This window comes from Myzus persicae, unplaced genomic scaffold, assembly GCF_001856785.1.
Source record: "Myzus persicae strain clone G006 unplaced genomic scaffold, MPER_G0061.0, whole genome shotgun sequence".
NCBI lineage: Eukaryota > Metazoa > Arthropoda > Insecta > Hemiptera > Aphididae > Myzus > Myzus persicae.
The window spans coordinates 175,224-202,341 of record NW_019104200.1 but is presented as its reverse complement, the minus strand read 5'-3'; the positions used below and the strand labels follow the sequence as shown (position 1 = coordinate 202,341).

Below are 27,118 nucleotides of genomic sequence, written 5' to 3'. Positions count from 1 at the left end.
TACTAAGTAAAAAAGTTTTTATCAATAATAGTTTAACATTTTACAAAATTCTAAAAAATTGTCATGGCTATAATTAACTCAAAAAGATTTCAATATTTTCAAAAATTATTTATTTGTAAAAATGACCACTTTTTTGTTTTATGGCGCTTTCTAAAATTACTGGGAGTTTTCACTTCGAAAAGTACTCTAACTAGATTCACTTTTCTATCAGAAAAGATGCTGATTTCGAAAATCTGAACATTTTTACTACCCCAAATGTTGATGACAGATAGAAAGAAAAAACACACATCATTGTAAATACAATACATTATACATTCATTACTTTGATCTTTTATCTAAAAGTAACGGAATATATAATATAGTTAATGCAGCTGTAATAGCATACCTATAATAATGGCCTTATATTAAATTAATTAATACATTTTACATTAAATATGTATTATGTATTATATGAAGATACAGATGTATAATTAAAATTAAGGTTTTTATACTTATTTAGTTGTTTGAAAATTGTCATATTATACCCAGGTTATTTAATAAAATTGAAATAAGAAATAAACAAAATATTTTTGGTGGACATTGGACCTCCTTTGGTTACCTATTGCAATAATTGCTAAATGCTTAAAAAAATAGTTTAAATAATTATAATATCTTCGAGGTACCAAATCTATAATGTTTGAAAAATCGGGGCCGTAAATGTATTAATAAACTAGTCACTAATACTCGCGGGCAAATCGGGGCCGAGTTTATAATTTACCTTTTATCACTCGACAGTCGACATTGTCAGTCCGAGCTTACAATCACCCACATAACCCATTGGTATATCATTAATTAAATTATCATCTTTTGATAAACCAGGAAGACAGAATCGACATGTGACGTCCTTGATGTCCTAATGGTCATTTACGTGGATGGTGAGATATGAGAAATAACGAAAAATCCCAAATGAATCATTATCAATTAAACTAAAAGTAAATACCATTAAATTATTCCAACTACACTTATGTGGGCGAGGACTGACCTTGGATTTTTTTTTATTATGTTTAATAATCCCATTTCCTGATCGTTTATACTTATTAGTTTGTATTTGTGAGTATTCTTCTTCTTATAATATCCGTTGGATTTCCATAATGTTTATAGATTATCTGATTATGCATGAAAACAGAATTGACAAGTTGTATACAAATTCAATTAAGAATAAGTAAATAACATTTTGAATGAGAATCAACACTTAACAGCATCTTTGACTGTAGTCATCGAGTCCTTGACCCTTACTAGTTGTCCTCGTTTATAACAATAAAATAATATACACATCGGAAGTTGGGGTTGCGTATTTCAAGCTCCTACGGTTACAAAAATGGTTAATACATAACTTTTACAATGATATATTATATGCGCATTCATTGAATACTGCATTACATGTACAATAATTATAAAAAGACAATTAAAAAAAATAGTTACTATTTTTTTCATTATCATCATAGTAGGTCTTTCTAACCTAACGCGTCTTTATATTATTTCTATGTTGATTAATGATTGACCAATGCTTAATTAAAATATTATTTGGGTACTATCTATCTACTTTATTCATGTATTTTTTATATGTACCTATCTATTTATCTTAGCTAATACAAACGTGATTTGACTGTCATGTCGAAGTGATCCTTTATGATATACTAGATGATATAGTAGATCTAATCACTGATCTCAGTGAGATTCATTTTTTAAGGAGGTTTTCTGTGTCTAACACCCGCAGTAGAGATACAATTTGTATACCTACTACGTATCTAGTAGAAAAAATATTAAATAGGTATAGTACTAAAATAGTAAATTATAAATTCTTAGGTACCTAGGTATTAGAGATTAACTAAAAAGATATTAATACATTTTAACGATATTCCGTATTATGTTTTGCAATTATAATATTTTGGGATAAATTGGATCTATTATAATTATATGGATTATAAATTGGATCGAAAGTATAACATTTCTAGTTCTTTTCAATGTGTATGTAGTCGGCAGATAGGTAATTTAAAAACAAATTAAGGAAGAAGGGAATATTTAGGCAACACCGGTTTATGAGTTATGACAAAATTGATTTTATTTATTTATGGTACACCTAAATGAATAACCGTAGAGACTTGACATTCTTACTAAATATTTAAATGATTACTGTAATTTTACAGTAATCTAAAATTATCAAAAACACGCATCGGCACAATATTTTTCATGAGCATTTGAAGTTCAGATTATGGTAAAGTTGAATGTATATTTAAACAAAAAACAACGATTTTACTTACCTAGTTTGTTGTGATTCAAAAAAATATTAACCATAGATGAGACTCGAAATTTTTCACAATTACCTATTTACCTACACACTGTTATTATATACGTATATTACTACTTACTTGTTTCTTTGTACAATGCAATTTAGAATTATTAGTTATTATAATTGCTATTTATAATTTATACCACAAACCAATTTACACCATTACACTGTACGTATTATATGTGTTTACGGTATTTTCTATTAACCATCTAGTTATAAATTCAATGTTAATTACAGTATTATATATTTACTATTTATAGGTATGATATAATATATTATGATAAAAATAATACAATATTTGTACCCGATGACACTGTAAAAAATGTGGTAAAGTCCAACTCATTCTTTTATTAATAAAAAAATTAATCACTTATAGAAATGTAGTATAATTAACAGATTATTATACAATTAAAAATATAGACTCTAATCACCGTCTTCTCCAGTCAAATTGGTCAAATTATTTTGTCAAAGAAGGGGAGGCTGATTTTTTAACATTAAATGCATTCATTATAGTGAACTCCTCAACGTCGAAATACACTCAAAATGTATTACTTCTACAGGTTACAACATATTATACATAAAGATATCAAGTTCACTGACTTCATTTTTTAGGATAATAAAAAAGTATTTTAATTGTATTTTAATAAGGTATATCAGCTATCCCGAAATATCTTGTATGATAAGTTATTATATGATAAAAACTGGAGGAGCATTAAAAATATTTTATTCCAACATGATTTAATGAATTGATTCATACAACTTGTGTTGTCCATGGCTTTTTTTTTTATTAGCTTTTTATTTTAAATCTAGCTCGACTATTACAATGGTAAGAAAAAGAAAAAAAAAGAAAAGAAAAATAAGACAATACGATAATAAGTAACATTAGATGGTAAAGCCAGCCTTCTGAATAAAATAAATAATAATAATAATAACCTGTTTAGAGTTAGAGTTTAAAATGGAGTGAAGATTGAAAGGAATTTTCATGGAATTAAGTGAAGTAACTAGGTTTGATGGAGAGTGAGGGACAGTCGAAAAGAATATGGGACAGATCGCAAATATATTCTTCCATATGTAGAGTGCAAAAAGGGGAATCGTTTAAATTTAGCTTATAGGCGTGAGAGGGTAATAAATGATGCCCTATACGTAAACGATTAAATTGAATAATATAGGAACTAGGCAGCAATACATTATTGAAAAAAATGTTATTGGTAATATTGGGTACAATAGATTTAAATCGGGAGGTAAAATTATTGGGTAAATTATGCCAGTAAAAAGACCAAAAGTTAAGACAATAGTGTCGTAGTAGAGGGGTAAAGTCTGACCAAGGGATTCGGAAAAAAATGGACTAATGCAATCTGAGGACGATTTGGGTAAGGAATCGGCGCACTCGTTACCTTGAATTCCCACATGACTGGGAAAAATGTCCATGGCTTAAACCAGTTAAACCGTGTGGCCGAACAAGTTAGAGACATACCAGGTATAAATAAACTAGCAAATAATGGACAAAAAATGTTTTTAAAAGCTCCTCAGTGTATCACTCCTTATAACAATTGTATGGATTGTCGCCTCCTCCAGAACCTGTAATGTACTTTATAAGTTAACTTTAGAGTTCCCCCTCGTTCTTCTAGATCAAATTTTCCTTTTGTAATTCCTTTCCATCATACTAACTATGGTAAGAACAACCCAATTGATCGAATGATGCGTTTAGCCAATGAGCACCCTACCTTATTTAGTTTATAATACAGAATTCATTATGTGTTTTGTTAATTAATAATTACTTTACGTCGTCAAAATGTTGTGTTATTGAAGTTATATTAACCGATATTTGTAATTACTTTCTGTTACCATGTATTAGATTTTTCAAATGTATGTAAAATATAATATTACATTTTTGGGTCTTGTGCCCGTTATATATAATAAATAAATAAATAACGAGGTGGGGAACATGGTTAGAAGCTGCTTTGTTTTACTCTGAAAATTTCAATAAATTTAAAGAATTGGTATCTAATATAGAAGATGACACCCAATCTGTCAATAAAGTAAAATTCATTTTGAGTACCGCATCAATTATATCAGATTTATTATTTATTCAATCACATTTGTCCCAGTTGCCAAATTCAATTGCAAGACTTGAAAAACAAAATGGTACTTTAAATTATCAAATAGATGTAGTTGAAACAGTAAGAGATGGACTTAATATTGTTGAGAATGAAAAAGGACAAATACTCTATGAAAAATTCAAATCAGTATTTGATAAAAATCCTGGATATAACATAATAAAACTATACAACGATTCAATAAATGGAAAGGACGTAGATGTAAAAGAAGATCCTGCTATTATAAGCTGCTACAAACAATGGCCGATCATAAGCGTCGACAAGGAACGTGGGTTTTCACAGTTAAAACACACATTAAGTGCCAGACGACATAATTTTACCGAAAAAAACTTGGAAATGTAAATGTTTATAAATTTTAATCAAATATTGTAAAATCAGTTTTATATATATCATATATAAAGAGTTGGTAGTTGGTGGTGACAAGTTTTCATTTGCTTTCCCCACCGAATCACAGCCCAAGTCCAGTGCTTTGAAACGAAGCCACATCCACACAACAAGTTGGCTGCAGATTAAAGTCCACATGTTGAATAGAATATAAGAGTACCGAGTACAGAGACAAAATTGTGAATTATTTTATTTACTAGGCAAAAAATGAATACGTACATATAGAATATCATCTTAATTTATCATGCAAAAATAAAGCAACATTTTTTTCTCATAGAGTTTAAATTTTCAAACAAGATTTCAAAGAAATCAATATTAATGAATACAAATTAAGTATTTCCTATCTTACTATATTAATTTTATAAACGTAAAACTAAATTAAAGTGATAAACAGATAAATTATGTTTCAGAGGAGTAATAATTTAAATTTTTGAATGGCGGTGTTAGAGTTCTATTTGTTGAAGATCTTAATCTACGTTTTAAGTCATTTAAATTATGATTATTTTCTTGATCACAGTCATTAGCATTTACGTTATTCATATCATTGTCAAACACATTTGAAGGGTATGAAATATTTTGGTTTTGGTCTTGTATGTTAAGATTAGATGTTTCATTCCTTTGAGAAACCGTTGAATTATATTTATGTTTGCTTTGGTTTTCCATAACATTTTGTGAGTATTGTTTTTGCTGAATAACATTAGAATTTGAAATCAATTTTTTTTCAGCATCTGTGACACCCATAGATCGAAGAGTTCTTCCATATAAACTTCTTAAAGTCTCTTTAGGTTTTATGTACTCATAATGGAATTTTTTTCTCTTAACTATGGGAAGATTTATTATAATATCAGATATTGCTTTATGTAATTTTTTTACATTTACATTTGATCTGTATTTAAAATTATCAGCTAATGACTGCCAACTGTTGATATTATCACATATTGTATTCCATTTTCCTGAGCCAAAAACTCCTGATGGATAAGGTTCATATGGCATTACTTCATGGAGATTCTGTAAAACAAAAAATTTAATTAAATTATTTAAGTTAAGAGGACGTGATACCCGCATGTGTTGTCTCCGTCTTACAAGTGCGTGCCATAGCAAATTTTACGCTCAGCAGAACATGTGTAGCTCCGTTAGTTTTAAAATTAGTGCGAATTGACCTCTTATAAAATCTAAAGGTAAGATTATTATCTAGTCAACCTCATAGGTTTTTTATTATATTTTAATTTTAACTCGAGTTATGAGTATTTTAATATTTTTAATTTTTTTTTTATTTTAAAATACTCATAACTCGTGTTAAAATTAAAATATAATAAAAAACCTATGAGGTTGACTAGATAATAATCTTACCTTTAGATTTTATAAGAGGTCAATTCGCACTAATTTTAAAACTAACGGAGCTACACATGTTCTGCTGAGCGTAAAATTTGCTATGGCACGCACTTGTAAGACGGAGACAACACATGCGGGTATCACGTCCTCTTAATCTAAAAGTGGAGTTTCAACAAACAAAATATATTATACAGCATATTGTACTTACACAATCTACTGGTAAGCCAGTAGATAGATCAAATGAGTTCTCAAAAACTTCTCTATATAATTTATTGGTACCAAAATACCAATATACTGATTTATTTAGGTCATAACCTAATGGTTTTATGTTTAACATGTGCCATATGTCAGAATTAATGGAGATTTTATTTTGAATATACTTAACATCAAGAACAAAATTGCAATAGATGTAAAGAGTTTCAACTTTTTGTTTTCGTGTTAAATCATCAAAATATATTGCTGAATCAAGTGAATATTTAAAGTTGTAAATCTGAAAAATATAATTAGTACCTAATTATTATTATTTAAACATTATACTATTTATCTTTGGCATTAAAGTGTTGGTTGTACTTAAAACAATACACATTACTGAAATAATGGAACTAAACTAAATTGATACCAAAAAGGGACAAATTTGTAATTTATAGGTGGTTATTTTATTTTTTACTACAACACGGAAAATACCCAAATCAATACAAGAATCAATACATACGATATATTATTAATACATACATAATATCAATTAAACTAATAGAGTTGATGAGTACGTATTTACTATTTGGTTTTTTTGAATAATTGGTATTGTATTTAGGTAAAGAAAACAAGTACATGAGGCGAGTATTAAAAGTTAGAACTTAAAAGCTTAAGGTTAATTTGAGTTAATAGTTCAGGGGAATCAATAATAAGTCTCAGAAAAGTTAAATTAGCTTCAAACCATCTGTAAGCTAACATTTTAAAGCCAACTAGAGGATAGTTATAAGGTGGGTGACTAATTTTTAATTGATACCGAACAAAGTTAAGAAACCTTTGTTGAACTAGTTCATTTATTCATACCACAAGAGGTATTGGGATCCATGTGTTCAACATAATCATATTTTGTATTTTAAATTTTAAAAAAAGTAAAATAACAAAATATGAGAAAAATAAGAAAGCAAACCTACAAGTTATTTTTGGAAACAGAACTAAACTATATTTAAAATAAACATGTAAGTGCATTATGTTCAGGGCCTTAATACTTATATGTTTTAAAATTAATAACACAGCAATATTAGTTTAAACTTACAGTGCATTTACTCAAAAATTTTCGTTTCATAAAATTCCACCATTTATTTGTGTTTGGATCAAAATAACCACAAATTTTTGTAAATCGGATAGCCATATCAGTCAACATATATGAATTCTCTTCAACTGCATTTTCAAATTCCTGTGAATTATTTTTTGTTAAAGGTAGTGAAATTATAATTCACTTATTAATTATTGACTTATTATATCAAATAACAGTTAAACATTTTGGATGAGTACTTTAAAATTAACTGAATAAAGAGCAATTGTTTTTTTTTTAAAATACATAAGTGTATAAAAATTTCAATTACTCACTATGTTGATGAATATTATTATTAAAATTAAGTAAAAAATACAAAAATTAAAAAAAAAACAACAGTTGAGTTTAATAATTAATGTATAAGAACATCTGGTTAATAATTAATTAATATTTATTATATAATTCAATATCTAAATATTTATATTTTTGTAAAATATTTTCAAGTTTTACTGTTATAATTCCTGTTCCCTCATGATTTGAGTATAATTTTTAATATAAATTTTGTACTTACATTTATGTTTATTCGACTGATATCTTTAGTGACAAGGGCAAGAGTATTACAAAAATGTACAATACTCGGTATCTCCCACCAAGTTTGAATATCTGAAATATAACAAATTATTATTATACTATATATTTTACTTAATACATATAAAAATCAAACAAAAAATGGATCATAGGTGATTAATTATTATTATTTTATGAAAAAAAAATGATTAAAAATTTAATTAACATGAATATTTCATTTTATTGTAAATTATTTTATTTTGTTACGTTTTGTTACAATGTAACTTAATTATACTGTAGCCCAATTTTTAAGATTTATTTTATAATGTAGGTAACCACTAATGGTAAACAGAATAAAAATTCTCGGTGAACAATCCCTGAAAAAAAATCCCCAGACTACAATATTACTAACAATCACATGCAAATTATTAAACAAATATTTTTTTTTACTTTCATTTCTTAGTGTAATCACCAACATTATTAATATTTAATCACAAATATATATTTATAGTGTAGTACTACATACTTAGAATTTAGAAAATGTTCAATTTTTATAGCTAAGGTTTTAAAATTTAAAATATTACATACCTATGTTTCTTATGATGTAAATAAAATATTTTAAAAATTATAAAATAAAAATAAAAAAATAACGTATAACTTCAAATAATAATAAAATAATTTTTAAATAATAGCCGATTAATTTAGGAAGGTACTCACAGTTAAAAACATTTTATAAAATATTTTAAATAATCATTAATGTCCAAAAATGTCAAATAATATAAATAATAAAATTATTACCAATTATTAGTTAGGTTACTGTTAATTATTAGATTGTTTTCTAATATTGTGGCTTACCAAATTCAAAAAATTTGGAATTTTTATTTTGCCACTCACAAACCTCGCACAAAGTTCAATAATTTGCATGTGTTTGTGTGAGTAATATTGCAGTCAGGGGATTTTTATTATGCAATTTAATAATATACCTACATACATTAATTATCCATATCTACCCTCATTTTTATTTTTCTTAAATAATGAATTAATTCAATTTTTAATTTTTGTAATTTTTAAGTACATATAATTGTGGACCACATTTGCAAATACCTACTTATATTGTGCAGAACAAACACCCTTATTTAGAATTTATTAAGTGATAGGCAAACTTGCTACAAATTGCAAAGTGCATAAATTAATGTATAAGTCATATTGACATAAGAGTAAAACTCCTTGGACTTTGGATTCGCATTCAACAAAACAAAATTATCCTAATGTTTTTTAATTTAAATCCGAGTTTATATCTGACTAGATACACTTGGCTTGAAAACTAGAACTAATTATAAACGACATTATAAAATTAAATAATATTATGTACAATAAATCTCAGAGCACTAGCCGCATAAAAAAAATGGAGGGAAATTATTAAGTATTGTTTACAACATAGACATATTAACTAACTTAGTTAATATGTCTATGGTTTACAAGTTGTACTGATATTTGATAATAGACCTATAAGATCTTTCGGGCTTATGGTAATAATACTTCATTGTTGAATATAAATGTTATATCTCACAACCTAAAATACTAAAACTTAATAAGTAATTAGTCATATTAGCGTATTAATAGGTACTCACCATCGTCCATCGTAATTGGCGAAAAATCGTAGAAATAAAATTACCGAAAAGACTAATTTGGTATGTTATATGGACATATAAATATGGTTAAATTTATAAGTCTATGGTATATCGTATATTATTATGAATCACTTCAGAATCAATTCATATTGTCATTTATCAGTTGTCACTACTAATAATGTACAAAATACAAATATTGAATGAGTAATTATTAGCGGCGGGCGTGAAGTTAGATGACCAACGCTTCCCGTACTTCTCGAATCCCGTGATGATAACGTTTAAAATTTATAAGAATATATGAGATAATAATGAATAATGATTGTAGTTATACTCGCCTCTGAGCAATTACTTATTACCAATTGGAAAATCAAAATATAGAATATAGATGTATTATGGTGTTAAAAAATCACTTCCTAGAGAATAAAATTTCAGATTGGCGGCAGCGGGTAGACCGATAAAAACATAAATGTGTAGAGTCGACGACCGAACGAGTCAAACAAGAGAACAAGTTTACAGTGGGACAGTCTAAATTCGTAGTAGTGTACAACTTGTCTAAACCGCGAAGACCGAACTACGACTACTGCGCGGGGGTGGTCGGAAGTATTCTAACCTAAAGCTATGACTTCTTTACTTTAAGACAGGGCCGGCGCAAGAAGTATTGGAGCCCTGGGCGAAACCATGTTTTGGCGCCCTTAACAAGCCCCCCTCCCCCGCCTAGTTTGAGTAGTAGTAAAATTAAGTTTTTTAATAGTATCTAAGTTAAATAAAAATAGTATGTATCATAACTTTAAAAACAATAAATTCGAAATCAATAAATAATTGTGTGTGTCAGACAATTGTGTCTTTTTGATAAGACTGCGTTATTTACGCCGTAAGGTCCGAATGAGTTTTACCGCCACGAGTTTTCTAACAAATCTAGATGTAATCGTCTAGTTTTATGAATTTATTTATAAATCGCTGAATATAATATGAAATTATGAAATAATTATTACGACCATCTATATATTTTATTGACCCACACAAATGCGGTGGTATGCTTGAATGCTTCCATGATCCATAGTTCCATGCATTATTGTTACATCAAAAACCAGAGGTATCGAATATCGATACACTGTTTTATTCTTACATTATACAAATATGGAACAGTTGCAGATGCATCTTCAATTAAAACGACATTAGATAATTAATATTTCAAATTGTACAGATTGTTAATGCCTATAGTATTAAACGATAATTTAAATAAAAATAATTTTCAGTTTGGCGCCACTTCCGTGCTGGCGCCCTGGGCAGTCGCCCAGGTCGCCCATAGCTTTCGCCGGCCCTGCTTTAAGATTAAGATAGATATAAGTTTTTAATTATTTTGGGGTGTGAACTGACTCAAAAATGAATAATAGGTACCGAATTTTATTTTATTATTATAAATTATAAGCAGTTATAATGGGTGATTTATGAATGTAAATATTCAATATCTCTCCAAACATAAAAATAACCTACGTTTACAATAGATATAAAATTAATATATTTTTAATCGTTAGTACGTTTAGTATACTTACTTGTTATTTTAGTGGACGTTATACCTGCATGTGCTGTAATACAGCGTTACACATCAAATTTTACGTTCGTCAGATCACGCTTAGCTCTGTTAGCTTCAAAATAAGAGTACCTAAATAGACCTCTTATTAAAATTAAACGTAAGATTATTACGGAGGGCTTCTCGTGGGCTTTTTATAATGTTTTAATTTTTTTTCGTTTTTTATTCAAACCGAATAATATGAATTAGAAAAAATAAATTATTTAAATACTTATAATAGCTGACTCTTATATAGCTAATCCATTCACATATTCAAAAATATGTAAATTTTTGTGACTTAAGGATAAACTGTAGTAAGAAGTTTTTTTGCTTTATTTCAAGTACAATATAAATCACAAACAATTAATATTGGCTCAAATAAATTTTAATTTTAAAAACATTTATCACCTGTTTATTAATTTATTATGGTGGTTGGTGAATAACCAAAATTCAAAAATAAAGTACCAAAGTCTAAAAGTGTAGATTGCAATAGTAGATATCTATAGAATATAGCACGGACTTTTAAGCAAATATTGTAAAATCAGTTTTATATGTATTGTCAGTTTATTATTATTTTAATTGAAATAAATTATATATATTTTTTAAAATTTTATATTTTAATATAATAGTTAATGCCAACTAATAAATTATAATATTGTAAAAATAAAATAGTATAAAAATAAAATTTGTAGTACCTGTAATGAAAATTTCGTTATTGCATGATTTTGCACTTTTTAACATTTGAACTGCACGTTTTTTGGGTGTTAGCTGCACAAAAATCCGGCCTTTAATGATAACAAATCATATTTGTATTTTGTTTGCATTTCTCTGAACAGTTAGTGGTGTAACCGCATATTGTTAAGAATGTTTAGATTAAGTTCACCCTCGATTATTTTAAATGTTTGGACGGAATTTGGATATAGTTTCACCACCTCCTCAACGGGACTCGGTCATTTTCAGCAGCCCGGGACGGAATTCGGCAATAATTGCCAAATATTATGAAATGCTCTCACAATTAAGGACGGGGAGTTTTGGTTTTTTTACTATTATTTTAAAAAGCTAAGGGAGTGGATCCGTATAGTGGATATTCACTAAAAAATATTGAAAATTTTGAAATCTACTTTCAAAAAGTATCTGTATTTACTATTTGTATATTCAACTAAGAACCTCCACCTACTTATTTTATCAAGTAGGTATTCAAATACTTTTGAAAATCAGTATTTGCCGCCTTACTTATATTTGAATACTTTCAAAAAGTATCTTTTAAAAGGGTTAATAATGCCCACCACAGTTTTCAGAGCGAAACTAGTTTTTACATGTACACCTACACGACCATTATATCTAAATATTGGTTGAATACAAATTATTATATTTTTCTTTAACTTCAGCAAAAACTTTTTACCAAGATCCAAGTTACAAATTGAAACAATTATCATATTTGTAGTACAATATGTAATTCAATTTAACAAATTACGTATTTTAAATAAATTAATGAATAAAAAAAAATACAGGCGTGGCGGAGCGAAACGCCACCTCTCAACAAAAACTCCAATTAACTTACGTAATTTTTTGAGAATTTAAGCTAGTGTAAAATAATATACCCATATACGCATACACGTGTACTGAACACTTGAATAAACTAATAAAATTTAACTTATACAGTTTAAAAAATAAATGTGATATTCTCATTAAGGCCAAGTTTAAGTTTGTATTGACGTATTGTTATAATATTATACGTGTTCGATGGGAATGTGGCAAAACACCACACAGTACCTATGTGTAGGTACATACATTTAACACGTACCTACTAAAAGATTTTTGAATATAAGTAAAATTAATTGAAGTGTCAAATACACACCTATTTTATATTTCGTGTAGGCATTACCTACCAAAATATTTATAATGTACTATGCTGTATTGGCATTGGTTTTTACGGTTATGAGCGCAATAAAATGTGTTCCATTGGTTAACTTGAAAACTTCGGAAAATTTGCAGAATTCGTCAACAATTTTGGATACGTTAAATACCTTTGATGTCTTGAACACTATCCATTTTATGTGTAGAAAAAACGAATCAAAAAAAGGTACATACGAGTTTATATATTACTGTCGACAGTTAACTGAAGAAAACGGTACCTATTTACCGTTGGAATATATTATAGAGAACAAAATTAACGAGATTCGCTCTAGTTTGGTGAAATTGTTAAATTTAGAAAATAAAGCAATTGTGTGTAAAGGTATGAGGCATTTACTGCCGATAATTATGTATGGAATATTTATTAATAACACAATAAATGGATCGATGAGCAACGGAAACAGTTATGGAATAGACACGTTTGATGAATTATTTAAAAAGAAGTCGGATTTTTTTAATGATGAAAATTCAAGTATTGAAAAAAAATTTCAACAAATACAAGCATCAACGATTAAAAATGGCGGAACAAACGAAAAACTAGCCGAGAGGCCTGCAAAAAAAATTAAGGGGGAATTCGGGCAAACAAGTAGCAGTTTTATGGAAAATATTAAGACAACAATTTTGTTAATTTTACCTTTTATCGGAAATCTTGACTGTTTCCATAATTTGTACAAAATAAACAAAGTAACGACTGCCGATAAATCTGAACGCAACTCATTGTTGTTATTGATTTTTGACGAAGTAAAGAGCATGTATAGGACAGAGTGTTCCACCGACGTTGACGCCGCAGCTCTACTGCAGAACACAGACAAGAGATGGAAATTCGAGCGCAATCACGGTTCGATCCCTCTGCTTGTCGGAGAAATCGACAGGCTGTCCGCGGAAGTGCAGAAAGATTTGCAATCGTTGTTCGTGAAATTCCTTTCTGCGACCGATCCCAAACGGCCGTTGCAGCAGTGTCCGGATGTGTCGATCTTGTTCTACCACATATTCAACAAGTATCACGATCCTGAAGTCTGGAAGCTGATAGGCAACGAGACCATAGTGGACCATTCATCCGATTCCGGCCAACCGGAAGCGACGTCAATAGACGAAGTTGCGTCGAATCTATCGACAAAGATCCAGGGGATAACGGACGGACTTACCGCGGAAATAACAAAAAAAGTGAAGTGCCGTTGTTACGCTTATTTGAATCTCTTAATGAAGCTATACTACTGCAGCATGCGCGTGTTGGCGGTTAACGCGCGGGAAGTTCGACGGTCGGCTCAGGCGATGCAGCGAATCGAACAGGACAAAGTTTACGCTTCGTTGCATGACGAAATCAAGGAACTTTGGACGGCCGAGTGTTTTATCGGCGACGACGTTGGTGCGATTGATGAGTTATTGGATCGAGACGGCGGTGATAAATATTTCCGCGGCGCCTACGCTGTCTACTGGAACCGGAATGCTCGATCCGTAGGCAAGGCGATCGAAACCGTATCGAATTATTCGTCAGACCTGGGCTTCGTGGCGGAATTCGGTCCTATGTTACAGGAGATTGACAGGATTCGGATACAGGCTGAGACAGAGATAAAATCCGTCAAGTCCTTGGTCGATAGGTACAAATGGGGCGAGCGAACGTACAAGGACCACTGCAACAGTTTTCCCGGTGTCGAGTATGACGACTTGTCCACGTTCAGCAACAGTATGAAACGGGCGTCACAAGTCACGAGGAGATTAACTCTGGGGTGGATAATGACGATGACTGACATTCTCAACGACGACTTGGAAGACGATTTAGAGATAATCAATAATAAGTTTTCATAATAATGACTAATGAGTAACTATATTAGATTCAAGCACATAAATAAATAGGTACTTACCTACCTATTCTTCTACAGACAGTTATTGAAATGAAAAGGATTAATATACGTAGTACGCTCATCGGCGTAACTAGGGGGGGGGGGCTAGGGGGGGGGCTTAGCCCCCCTGCAGTTGTATTTAGCCCCCTAGAAGGTTTTACATTTTAGCCTCAAATTGAGCCTGTAGCTAAAACCCAAATCCGAAAAAATAAGAAAAAAAAATGTTTAAAATAACTCATATGTCATAACTCATAATTAATAAATATTTTATACATATTGATATTGTTTTATTGTGGATGTACCAAAAACAAATTTGTAAGTAATTGGTTACCTATAGTTATAGCGGAAGAAATTGTCTTGACGTATTGTATTGAGTCAATAAATATTAAATACTAATGAGTATTGTTCACATATGGCTAAATATGGTACATTAATTATTGAATGTACGACGCGGCCACGCGGGTATGAGACTTATTATGATTGTTTATCAGTTAAAAGTTTTACACAAACTACAAAGTATTTATAGGATTGTATTGTATGTCCCGAAGACCAAAACCCACTTATTATATTTGTTATCTTTAAATAGGTACCTACCCGTATTAGCGTATTTTTGTATAGACATATTAGTTATATACTTATATCGTACAGGCGTACAGCAGTTACTGGTTAGTGGTTAGTGATCATTAGGGCTAGGATTTTGTAGCATTTGCATTTTCTTTCATAGTACTCCAGGACATAGCTAATCAAAAATAAAATTCGATTCATTCATCACAGAGTTCAAATATGCAATTTTGTTTTTGCTTTTTTTGCTTTTTCTTGTGATATTCGTAAATAAATGCTTTATTGGTACTTTTTTGTCAGTTTATTAGCTTTTTAATTGGTTTTTGTTAATTATACGCATATTTAACATTTACGTACATATTTATCTAAATTATTATTTTTTCATTTATTTTAATTATATATATTTTGTGAATTCGTAGTGAAATATTATCGCCTTATCGGAAAATATTTCTGAAAGTAGATTCTTAGATTTTGTGATTACTGTTTACCGAGTGGGGAGTAGTGGTCACGTAATACGACGTCTGTAATATCGTCGTAATATTATGTCTGGACTTCAGACGCAATGAGAACGATATTTATTGACTTGTTTACTATGTCTAAATTTACAATAATATTATTTAGCATTTCCTAATTATAGGAATTTCTATTTATATTCGAGTGCTAGCGTACGGAGTATTGTCGCGACTCGCGGAACCACGATATCAGTAATCGACAATACGTTATGCCGACAAGGCGTTAATCGTTTTTTCCTGTAATTACGTATTCGCGTGTGCTGTTAAAGTGTTATACCTACCTAGTATCAAAGAAATTTAAAATATTTTATAGTCTTTTTTAATATTTATATAATAAACAGGTACCTAAAATATAATAAAACCGTTTTTAATTTATTTTTTTCAATATTTATAAATTGTACTTGGCTGTTCTAAGAATTAATTGGTGTGGACATATAAAAATGTGTTTAATTAATTATTTTTTGATATTAAAAATATTTTTCAGCTAAACTTCAAAATTAATTTTTAAATCTTTTTTAGTTGCATTTTCCTGGTTAAATGCTTTTTTTTGTAGCATTATTGGCAATTTTTTAATTCCTTTATTGTAGGTTTTTAGTGCTTCATTTTCCTAGCCCTAGTGATCATAGTACTATTATATAATATTTTCTAACAATTCTCAATTTACAAGCACTATGCGATATGCGTGATGCGTCTGCGTCATTAGTGTACTAGACAGTGTCTCAGTAACAAATATTTTTTTTTTTGCGTATATGTTAAATTTATTGAATTTACCCATTACCTATTTATTAAAATGTTCAGTATATTTAAATCAAAAGCAAGTAGTGCTAAGAAAAATAATAATGATGCACCAAAAAACCAATCATCAATGAAAGTCTTACCAGATATACAAACAATTGAGGTAATACGATTTACGTAATTACCTATTTATTAGTTATAGGATAATTATTATTTGATATTTCTGTTTAAATTTCATTTTAAATTTTAATTATTGAACTGCAGGTTCTTGGTTATAATCAAAAACAAGTTGCTGAATCAACAAAATCAGAAAGTGAGATATATATATTATAATAGTTATAAGGTAATTAAATAGCAGCCAACTAATATTAAAATAATTTGACACATAATCGGTGGAGTATTTTTTATATTTTTACATTTAAATAATACTTTGACCTAAACATAGTTCTTTTGATTTTTGTTCTAGTCTTTATTTAATATAGATGAAGATGCATTAAAGTGTGAACTAAAAGTAGCAAAAAGGTGTTTGATAAATGCTCAAAATTCAGACAAATCCATAAGCGGTATGAATGTTGAAGAAAAAACACAATCTCAACTGTTAAAATCAGTTGTACAACAAGAAGTTTATCCAAATGTTTATTTATTATTAAAGACTGCATTTGCTATACCCATAAGCTCAGCTACGTGTGAGCGATCTTTTTCTTGTATGAGGAGAATTAAGTCATACATTAGGTCAACTATGACCCAAAACAGATTTAGTGATCTGGCTATACTTAATATAGAAAGAGAACTATCTAATGTAATAAACGATGATGATATTTTAAAACTATTTTCATCAAAATATAGGCGTATACAGTTATAAATTATAATGTAAATTTGTTTTTATTGACTAGGTTATACTTTGATTCTATGGTTTATTTTAAATTTTGATTTTAGAGGACTTGTGATTACTAAATGCTAGGGATGCTTAGGGGGGGTGTGGGGGGCAAAGCCCCCCACAAATTATCTTGGACTTGGGTTTTCTAGGACTCTAGCCCCTGTAGCTGTTAAATCCTAGTTACGCCCATGAGTACGCTAGTACTAGGTAGTGCCGCAACTAGAACTTTTCATGCTAGGACAAAGTTTTCTGCCATCTTTAATGCACCTCTTTAATAATATTGATAATTACCAAAAGCTGCTCTCTTAAATTTCTACTCATTTCATGTAATTTGACAATAAATTATAAGATACCTACTATCCTTAATAATTAAAAATAAGGGTATTCAACTAATGCAATCGAATAGTAACATATTATATTTTTCAAACGGATTTCATTTTTGTGGCTTTTGGATTAGAAAATCTTGAATAATTGTGTATTAATTTTTATTTGATTCTGAAGTTTGTCTAATACCTTATGAAAAAGTTGTAAAGCCAATTACAAGAAATAAAAATACAAACAAGATGGTACAATTTTGGATATTATTGTTAAAGTAGGTAGTTTTTTAGTTAAAAATGTACCCTGCCAAGGCGGTATTATGAACGTAACTGTATACTGCAATGGAAAATATTGCATTTACTTAAATTTTTTATAATTCTAATTGATATTTGCCTGTTGCAATATGTACAAATGAGAGGAGGTAGAAGACATAGGGTAAGAATATCTCTCCCCGATTGACATTATGAATATATTCCTTTCAACATTAGAATGGTAGTTGGTGGTGACAAGTTTTCATCTGCTTTCCCTACCAAATCACTGCCCAAGTCCAGTGCTTTGAAACAAAGCCACATCCACACAACAAGTTGGCTGCAGATTACAGTCCACATGTTGAATAGAATATAAGAGTACCGAGTACAGAGACAAAATTGCAAATTATTTTATTTATTAGGCAAACAATGAATACATACATGTAGAATATCATCTTAATTTATCATGCAAAAATAAAGCAACATTTTTTTCTCATAGAGTTTAAATTATCAAACAAGATTTCAAAGATTTCAATATTAATGAATACAAATTAAGTATATCCTATCTTACTATATTAATTTTATAAACGTAAAACTATATTAAAGTGATAAACTGATAAATTAAGTTTTAGAGGAGTAATAATTTAAATTTTTGAATGGCGGTGTTAGAGTTCCATTTGTTGAAGATCTTAATCTACGTTTTAAGTCATTTAAATTATGATTATTTTCTTGATCACAGTCATTAGCATTTACATTATTCATATCATTGTCAAACACATTTGAAGAGTATGAAATATTTAGGTTTTGGTCTTGTATGTTAAGATTAGATGCTTCAGTCCTTTGAGAAACCGTTGAATTATATTTATGTTTTTTTTGGTTCTCTATAACATTTTGTGAGTATTGTTTTTGCTGAATAACATTAGAATTTGAAATCAATTTTTTTTCAGCATCCGTGACACCCGTAGACTGAAGAGTTCTTCCATAAGTCCTTTTAGGTTTTATGTACTTATAATGGAATTTGTTTCTCCTTACTTCAGGAAGATTTTTTATAATATCAGATATTGCTTTATGTAATTTTTTTACATTTACATTTGTTCTGTATTTAAAATTATCAGCTAATGACTGCCAACTGTTGATATTATCACATATTGTATTCCATTTTCCTGAGCCAAAAACTCCTGATGGATAAGGTTCATATGGCATTACTTTAAGGCGATTCTGTAAAAAAAAAAGTAAATTAACTAATTTAAGTTAATCTAAAAGTAGGGTTTCAATAAACAAAATATATTATAAAGCATATTGTACTTACTCGATTTCCTGGTAAGCCAGTAGACATTATAAATGAGTGATCAAAGTCTTCTCTATATAATTTATTGGTACCAAAATACCAATACACTGATTTATTATGGTCATAACCTAATGGTTTTATGTTTAACATGTGCCATATGTCAGAATTATTGTAGATTTTATTTTGAATATGCCTAACATCAAGAATAATATTGCAATAGATGTAAAGAAATTCAACTTTTTGTTTTCGTGTTAAATCATCAAAATATGTTGCTGAATCAAGTGAATATTTAAAGTTGTAAATCTGAAAAATATAATTAGTACCTAATAATTATTATTTAAACATTATACTATTTATCTTTGGCATTAAAGTGTTGGTTATACTTACAACAATACACATTACTGAAATAATGGAACTAAACTAAATTGATACCAAAAAAGGACAAATTTGTAATTTATAGGTGGTTATTTTATTATTTACTACAACACGGAAAATACCCAAATCAATACAAGATAATTAATACATTCAAAATATTATTAATACATACATAATATCAATTAAACTAATAGAGTTGATGAGTATGTATTTACTATTTGGTTTTTTTGAATAATTGGTATTGTATTTAGGTAAAGAAAACAAGTACATGAGGCGAGTATTAAAAGTTAGAACTTAAAAGCTTAAGGTTAATTTGAGTTAATAGTTCAGGGGAATCAATAATAAGTCTCAGAAAAGTTAAATTAGCTTCAAACCATCTGTAAGCTAACATTTTAAAGCCAACTAGAGGATAGTTATAAGGTGGGTGACTAATTTTTAATTGATACCGAACAAAGTTAAGAAACCTTTGTTGAACTAGTTCATTTATTCATACCACAAGAGGTATTGGGATCCATGTGTTCAACATAATCATATTTTGTATTTTAAATTTTAAAAAAAGTAAAATAACAAAATATGAGAAAAATAAGAAAGCAAACCTACAAGTTATTTTTGGAAACAGAACTAAACTATATTTAAAATAAACATGTAAGTGCATTATGTTCAGGGCCTTAATACTTATATGTTTTAAAATTAATAACACAGCAATATTAGTTTAAACTTACAGTGCATTTACTCAAAAATTTTCGTTTCATATAATTCCACCATTCATTTGGGTCTCGATAAAATTTCCAATAACCACACACTTTTGAAAATCGGAATGCTATATCAGTCAACATACATGAATTCTCTTCAACTGCATTTTCAAATTGCTGTGAATTATATTTTGTTAAAGATAGTAAAATTATAATTCACTTATTAATTATTGACTTATTATATCAAATAATAGTTTAACATTTTGGATGAGTACTTTAAAATTAACTGAATAATGAGCAATTGTTTTTTTTTTTAAATACATAAGTGTATAAAAATTTCAATTACTCACTATGTTGATGAATATTATTATTAAAATTAAGTAAAAAATACAAAAATTAAAAAAAAACAACAGTTGAGTTTAATAATTAATGTATAAGAACATCTGGTTAATAATTAATTAATATTTATTATATAATTCAATATCTAAATATTTATATTTTTGTAAAATATTTTCAAGTTTTACTGTTATAATTCCTGTTCCCCCACGATTTGAGTATAATTTTTAATATAATATTTTGTACTTACATTTATGTCTATTTGACTGATATCTTTAGCGACAAGGGCAAGAGTATTACAAAAATGTACTATACTTGGTATCTCCCACCAAGTGTGAATATCTGAAATATAACAAATTATTATTATTATTTTTATTTATTTAAGCTTTGACAAGTGAGGCCATTAGCTGTAGGTTGTGGTACTGTAGGGTTTTTGAAACTGTAGGGTTATGGAACACGTGTGTGTATGTTTGGCAGAGTTTCTAGTGGGCACCCGTAGGCTTTTGCCATGCCCGGTTGGGGGATGGCACCCTCTCTCTCCGGACACCACGACTGCTCGGAGAGAAGTGCCGCTCGTGACCGAGGTTTGAACCGGCGACGGTGCGCGTTGCAACTGACGCATTATCCACTCAGCCACTTTGTCCCCCATAACAAATTATTATTATACTATATATTTTACTAATACATATAAAAATCAAACAAAAAATGGATCATAGGTGATTAATTATTATTATTTTATGAAAAAAAAATGATTAAAAATTTAATTAACATGAATATTTCATTTTATTGTAAATTATTTTATTTTGTTACGTTTTGTTACAATGTAACATAATTATACTGTAGCCCAATTTTTAAGATTTATTTTATAATGTAGGTAACCACTAATGGTAAACAGAATAAAAATTCACGGTGAACAATCCCTGAAAAAAAATCCCCAGACTACAATATTACTAACAATCACATGCAAATTATTAAACAAATATTTTTTTTAACTTTCATTTCTTAGTGTAATCACCAACATTATTAATATTTAATCACAAATATATATTTATAGTGTAGTACTACATACTTAGAATTTAGAAAATGTTCAATTTTTATAGCTAAGGTTTTAAAATTTAAAATATTACATACCTATGTTTCTTATGATGTAAATAAAATATTTTAAAAATTATAAAATAAAAATAAAAAAATAACGTATAACTTCAAATAATAATAAAATAATTTTTAAATAATAGCCGATTAATTTAGGAAGGTACTCACAGTTAAAAACATTTTATAAAATATTTTAAATAATCATTAATGTCCAAAAATGTCAAATAATATAAATAATAAAATTATTACCAATTATTAGTTAGGTTACTGTTAATTATTAGATTGTTTTCTAATATTGTGGCTTACCAAATTCAAAAAATTTGGAATTTTTATTTTGCCACTCACAAACCTCGCACAAAGTTCAATAATTTGCATGTGTTTGTGTGAGTAATATTGCAGTCAGGTGATTTTTATTATGCAATTTAATAATATACCTACATACATTAATTATCCATATCTACCCTCATTTTTATTTTTCTTAAATAATGAATTAATTCAATTTTTAATTTTTGTAATTTTAAAGTACATATAATTGAGGACCACATTTGCAAATACTTATATTGTGCAGAACAAACACCCTTATTTAGAATTTATTAAGTGATAGGCAAACTTGCTACAAATTGCAAAGTGCATAAATTAATGTATAAGTCATATTGACATAAGAGTAAAACTTCTTGGACTTTGGATTCGCATTCAACAAAACAAAATTATCCTAATGTTTTTTAATTTAAATCCGAGTTTATATCTGACTAGATACACTTGGCTTGAAAACTAGAACTAATTATAAACGACATTATAAAATTAAATAATATTATGTACAATAAATCTCAGATCACTAGCCGCATAAAAAAAATGGAGGGAAATTATTAAGTATTGTTTACAAGTTGTACTGATATTTGATAATAGACCTATAAGATCTTTCGGGCTTATGGTAATAATACTTCATTGTTGAATATAAATGTTATATCTCACAACTTAAAATACTAAAACTTAATAAGTAATTATCATATTGACGTATTAATAGGTACTCACCATCGTCCATCATAATTAGCGAAAAAGCGTAGAAATAAAATTACCGAAAGACTAATTTGGTATGTTATATGGACATATAAATATAATATGGTTAAATTTATAAGTCTATGGTATATTATTATGAATCACTGCAGAATCAATTCATATTGTCAGTTGTCACTATTAATGTACAAAATACAAATATTGAATGAGTAATTATTAGCGACGGGTGTAAAGTTAGGTGACCAACGCTTCCCGTACTCCTCGAATCCCGTGATGATAACATTTAAAATTTATAAGAATGTATGAGATAAAAATGGGTCGGGTGCAGTTGTCCGAAAAATGATAAGGAAGTTGATATCACGACTTATACCATAATGTACCAGATCCAGCAGTGATACCCCCAATAAGATATAATTTATAGCGATACCTTGTTAGCGGCACTCGTCGCTACGCTCCTCGGCGCCGTCGCTACGATCCGCAAATCGAAAATGTCCCTCGACTTGCTGTGCAACACCACCTCAAGTTGGTCACTGTGTAACCGCAGTTATACCAGAGAACAACCACTCTTATCATTTATTTATAGAGAAGGCCGTATTGTAATGTCGTTTTGCGTAATATCCGCGGTAAAGTTTTAAAATTTCAGACTTCAGTATTCAATATTCATTCAAATTTATAATACTATTTAATACTATTGACGTAAAAATAATAACTAAGCTATTGAAAAAGATTCCTTCAATTCAAAAATTCTGAAATTATAAGAAACCCCAAAATATAATTAAATTAAATTTTTATATTATTGATGTAATTAATAAATTTAGTAGCATAGTAGCATCATTAAGTACAAGTAGTGTCTTACTCATTCGGTGAATTTTGTTCTTGTACTATTTTAATTTCATCTAGGTCACTTGTTGATGCATTACAAACCCTTTTTTTAATTTCTTGCCTATTTTTTGTCCCTACATTTGAAAATCGTTCTGGTAAGTCTAAAAATATTGGAATAGAATTTTCTTTTAATGCCGGACGTATTCGTTCAATGTATTCAATTGACCCATCAGGCATTTTACACTCATATCTTAAAAAATCATCTTCTTTAAAATGTAAACCGCAAACTACATCTTTTATGGATAAGTTTCTATCTTTCCGTGGTATTTTATTATTCCATACACATTGTAAGTCCTGCAAGATAAATAATTTTAAAACGTTCATGTTTCTACCAGAATACCTGTATTAGTTGTTATGTAGCTTTTTATATATTTATTTGTTTTTGTTATTATTATTACTATTTTTTTTTACATATTCAAACATTGTATTTGTTACTCTTATTAAAAATATAAAGTCTCTAAGAGATAACTTAGAATTTAAGAACCCTAGAGAACATTTTGATTTAAATGACATAATGCAAACATTAAATTTGTATTAAAAATCAGACTGTTCTTTATTATTGATTTTTTGTATAATTAATTGTATATTTAATTATTTTAGTATTAAGTTATATACCTACTTATATGTATTGTATAGTTTTCTTTGTCTTAAAAAAAATGTTATATAAAGATCAGTAGAATAATAAAAAAAATTTGTGGACGCAGGCTTCCTCTCGGTGGTCAATGTGTTAAGTTTCGTTAGAGGTATGTTACAGTGCATAATTAAGTATACAAAATATTATTATAATATAAAACAAAACAATAACTATCAGGTAAGTGTTACTTGTGGTGGATGGAACATGGCTGGTACATTCTTCCCTGCTGCTTTTATTATTTTAGTATTACTTAAGTAACCAGACTTGCATGCGGGAACAAAACATTTGTTGGGCATATTAATTAGCACAATATGGGAATTGTTTAAAAATAATAATAATTTTTATTAGTTTTAGGGAGGTGTGAGTGGTTATATTTCTACTATAGGTAGTGTATATAAATAAACAATGTTCATCAATATGTTAATAATATGTATATTATTCAAAACAAATATACTTAAATAGACAATATTGCTTATAAAATATTTTCAAATCGGCCTTCTTAGCTCTTCCTGGTTGACAATTCTGTAACTAAACTGCCGTAAAAATGGTACACATTTATTCCTCATACGTATCATTGATAGTGACTACACCGTTTTACCTACATCTTGCCATGGTCTTAGCTTATTACTAATTGGAAAATCAAAATATAGAATATAGATGTATTATGGTGTTAAAAAATCACTTCCTATATAGAGAATAAAAATTCACATTGGTATTTGGTGGTAGCGGGATGTACGGTCCGCTAGCAATATTTGATAAGAGAATTCAAGTGTTCCCAAAATCTATTGCTAATCGTCAATTTGTATACAAAGTTGCCTACCTTAATCCTGAAAATCTATTGCTAACGTTCAATTGTGTGTTAATTGCCTACCCGATTACCAAATACAATATATGGCTATATATTATAGGTATTAGAGATTCATTCATTTAGTACTTATATTTGACTGTAAGAAAACTGTATTGCCGTTGTTCAATTTCTTTATTTATTAGCTTATTACATATCCAATTCTCGAAGAAATATATAGCTGTAGTATCTACTACAACTACCTAGTGTTTAATATATCATCTTTGTGACTTTGTACATTTAGAGAAAACTTACACTTTCACCAAATATATTTCTACCGTTCAAAATGAAATATTTTTACATATTTTTAATTATTAAATGGTATTGTATATTCTATATTTATGTTATACTTACTATGTTGTAATAAGTATACAACATTTTTACTTTAAGACTGATGGAAGTTTTAAATTATTTTGGGATGCGAACTGACGCAAAAATGAATAGTAGGTACCGACTTTTATTTTATTGTTATCAATTAGAAGCAGTTATAATGGGTGATTTATGAATGTAAATTATTCAATATCTCTCCAAACATAGAAATAACCCACGCTTACAATAGGTATAAAATTAAATATATTTTTAATCTTTAGTACGTTTAGTATACTTAATTTAAATTAAGGGTAAGATTAATACGGAGGGCTTCTCGTGGGCTTTTTATTATATTTTAATTTTTCTTCGTTTTTTATTTAAAACGAATAGTATGAATTAGAAAAAATAAATTATTTAAATACTTATAGTAGTTGACTCTTAGCTAATACCCTTCACATATTCAAAAATATGTAATTTGTTATGACTTAAGAATAAACTGTAGTAAGAAGTTTTTTTGCTTTATAGAGACGACATATCGGGTTCACTATATATAGTGTCTTTTCAAGAATGTATATGATTTTAATCTAGATAAACTTAACAATTGACATGTACATATCGAGGCGGACTGGGCCACTGTGCAATGTGTGCCACAGTGGGACGGTGTCATTTAATGTATCCCGGGCTGGTACAAAATAATCCACCTGGTATAATATTATTATTAGGGCAGAGAAGTTATAGGAGGTAAAATTGGAAAAATATGCATGCAAATATGCACATAAAAAATTGAAAATATGCATTCAAATTCATTAAATATGCAAGATAATATGCACAAAAACTAAATTATAATTTAGTAAAATTAAAAAATTAGATATAAAAGAAATTTAAAAATCATTGCATTGCACAATAATTTTATTTTAAATATTTTCTACGTCGAATGATCGCCGATTGTCAGCCAGTATGGTTTTGTACCTTGAAAAACTTCTTTCGACGTTTGTTGATGTTACTGGTGCATATTTATAAAATGTTAAATCATTTCCCGTTAGGTCTTCTGGTAAACCATCCATCGATGAACTTTCTCCATTCAACATTTTTAAAATTTTTAATATTATTGCAAACCCATCATTTTTTTCTAAAACTTGATTGAATTTTGTTTTTACTTTCATTCCAACGTCACCCGCAACTTCGTCCAATTTATTTTTTGTGAACATTACTGTTGTTACTGAATCAGTTAATGATACTCCTTGTGATTCTAATTTAGTTATGGTTGATGGTAAAAACCTATAATTTGAATGTATAAAAGTTAAATTTGGTTCCATTGAAATTTCATTTAGAAGGGCTTGAGATTCATTTATAGATACAGCATCGTTAGAATCAAAATGTTGCATAACATCTCGTACTTGCTTAAAATATTGGCAGTAATAAGAAGTAGCTTCAATCCAAGAACCCCAACGTGTA

The 27,118-nt window shown here is 28.6% G+C and overlaps 3 protein-coding genes across 3 annotated transcripts; all 3 read right to left on the bottom strand.

Annotated features, from left to right (window-relative positions):
- Positions 1–4,785: 4,785 nt before the first annotated feature.
- Positions 4,786–10,115, bottom strand: LOC111039893 (cat eye syndrome critical region protein 2-like). The gene is made up of 5 exons (XM_022323542.1): positions 9,622–10,115; positions 7,995–8,086; positions 7,445–7,585; positions 6,371–6,652; positions 4,786–5,838 (listed from the first exon to the last, which is right to left on the bottom strand). The coding sequence occupies exons 1-5, from the start codon at positions 9,629–9,631 to the stop codon at positions 5,230–5,232; spliced, it is 1,134 nt and encodes a 377-aa protein (XP_022179234.1). The 5' UTR covers positions 9,632–10,115; the 3' UTR covers positions 4,786–5,229.
- Positions 10,116–18,762: 8,647 nt separating this feature from the next.
- On the bottom strand, positions 18,763–23,286 carry LOC111039894 (cat eye syndrome critical region protein 2-like). The gene is made up of 5 exons (XM_022323544.1): positions 23,013–23,286; positions 21,139–21,230; positions 20,583–20,729; positions 19,507–19,788; positions 18,763–19,415 (listed from the first exon to the last, which is right to left on the bottom strand). Exons 1-5 carry the CDS (start codon positions 23,023–23,025, stop codon positions 18,819–18,821), a joined length of 1,131 nt encoding a protein of 376 aa, XP_022179236.1. The 5' UTR covers positions 23,026–23,286; the 3' UTR covers positions 18,763–18,818.
- Positions 23,287–26,575: 3,289 nt separating this feature from the next.
- On the bottom strand, positions 26,576–27,065 carry LOC111039918. The gene has a single exon (XM_022323580.1). It carries the CDS (start codon positions 27,046–27,048, stop codon positions 26,578–26,580), a length of 471 nt encoding a protein of 156 aa, XP_022179272.1. The 5' UTR covers positions 27,049–27,065; the 3' UTR covers positions 26,576–26,577.
- Between the last annotated feature and the right edge of the window lie 53 nt (positions 27,066–27,118).

Bases quoted from the DNA above. Each gene is read 5' to 3' on its own strand.
- LOC111039893 (XM_022323542.1), bottom strand. The intron at 7,586-7,994 runs GTAAGTACAAAA...AATAATTCACAG, and splicing joins TCAGTCGAATAAACATAAAT to GAATTTGAAAATGCAGTTGA. The intron at 6,653-7,444 runs GTAAGTTTAAAC...TATATTTTTCAG, and splicing joins AATTTTTGAGTAAATGCACT to ATTTACAACTTTAAATATTC.
- LOC111039894 (XM_022323544.1), bottom strand. The intron at 20,730-21,138 runs GTAAGTACAAAA...TATAATTCACAG, and splicing joins TCAGTCAAATAGACATAAAT to CAATTTGAAAATGCAGTTGA. The intron at 19,416-19,506 runs GTAAGTACAATA...TTTTTTTTACAG, and splicing joins CTGGCTTACCAGGAAATCGA to AATCGCCTTAAAGTAATGCC.
- LOC111039918 (XM_022323580.1), bottom strand. From the start codon at position 27,048: ATGCAACATTTTGATTCTAACGATGCTGTATCTATAAATGAATCTCAA.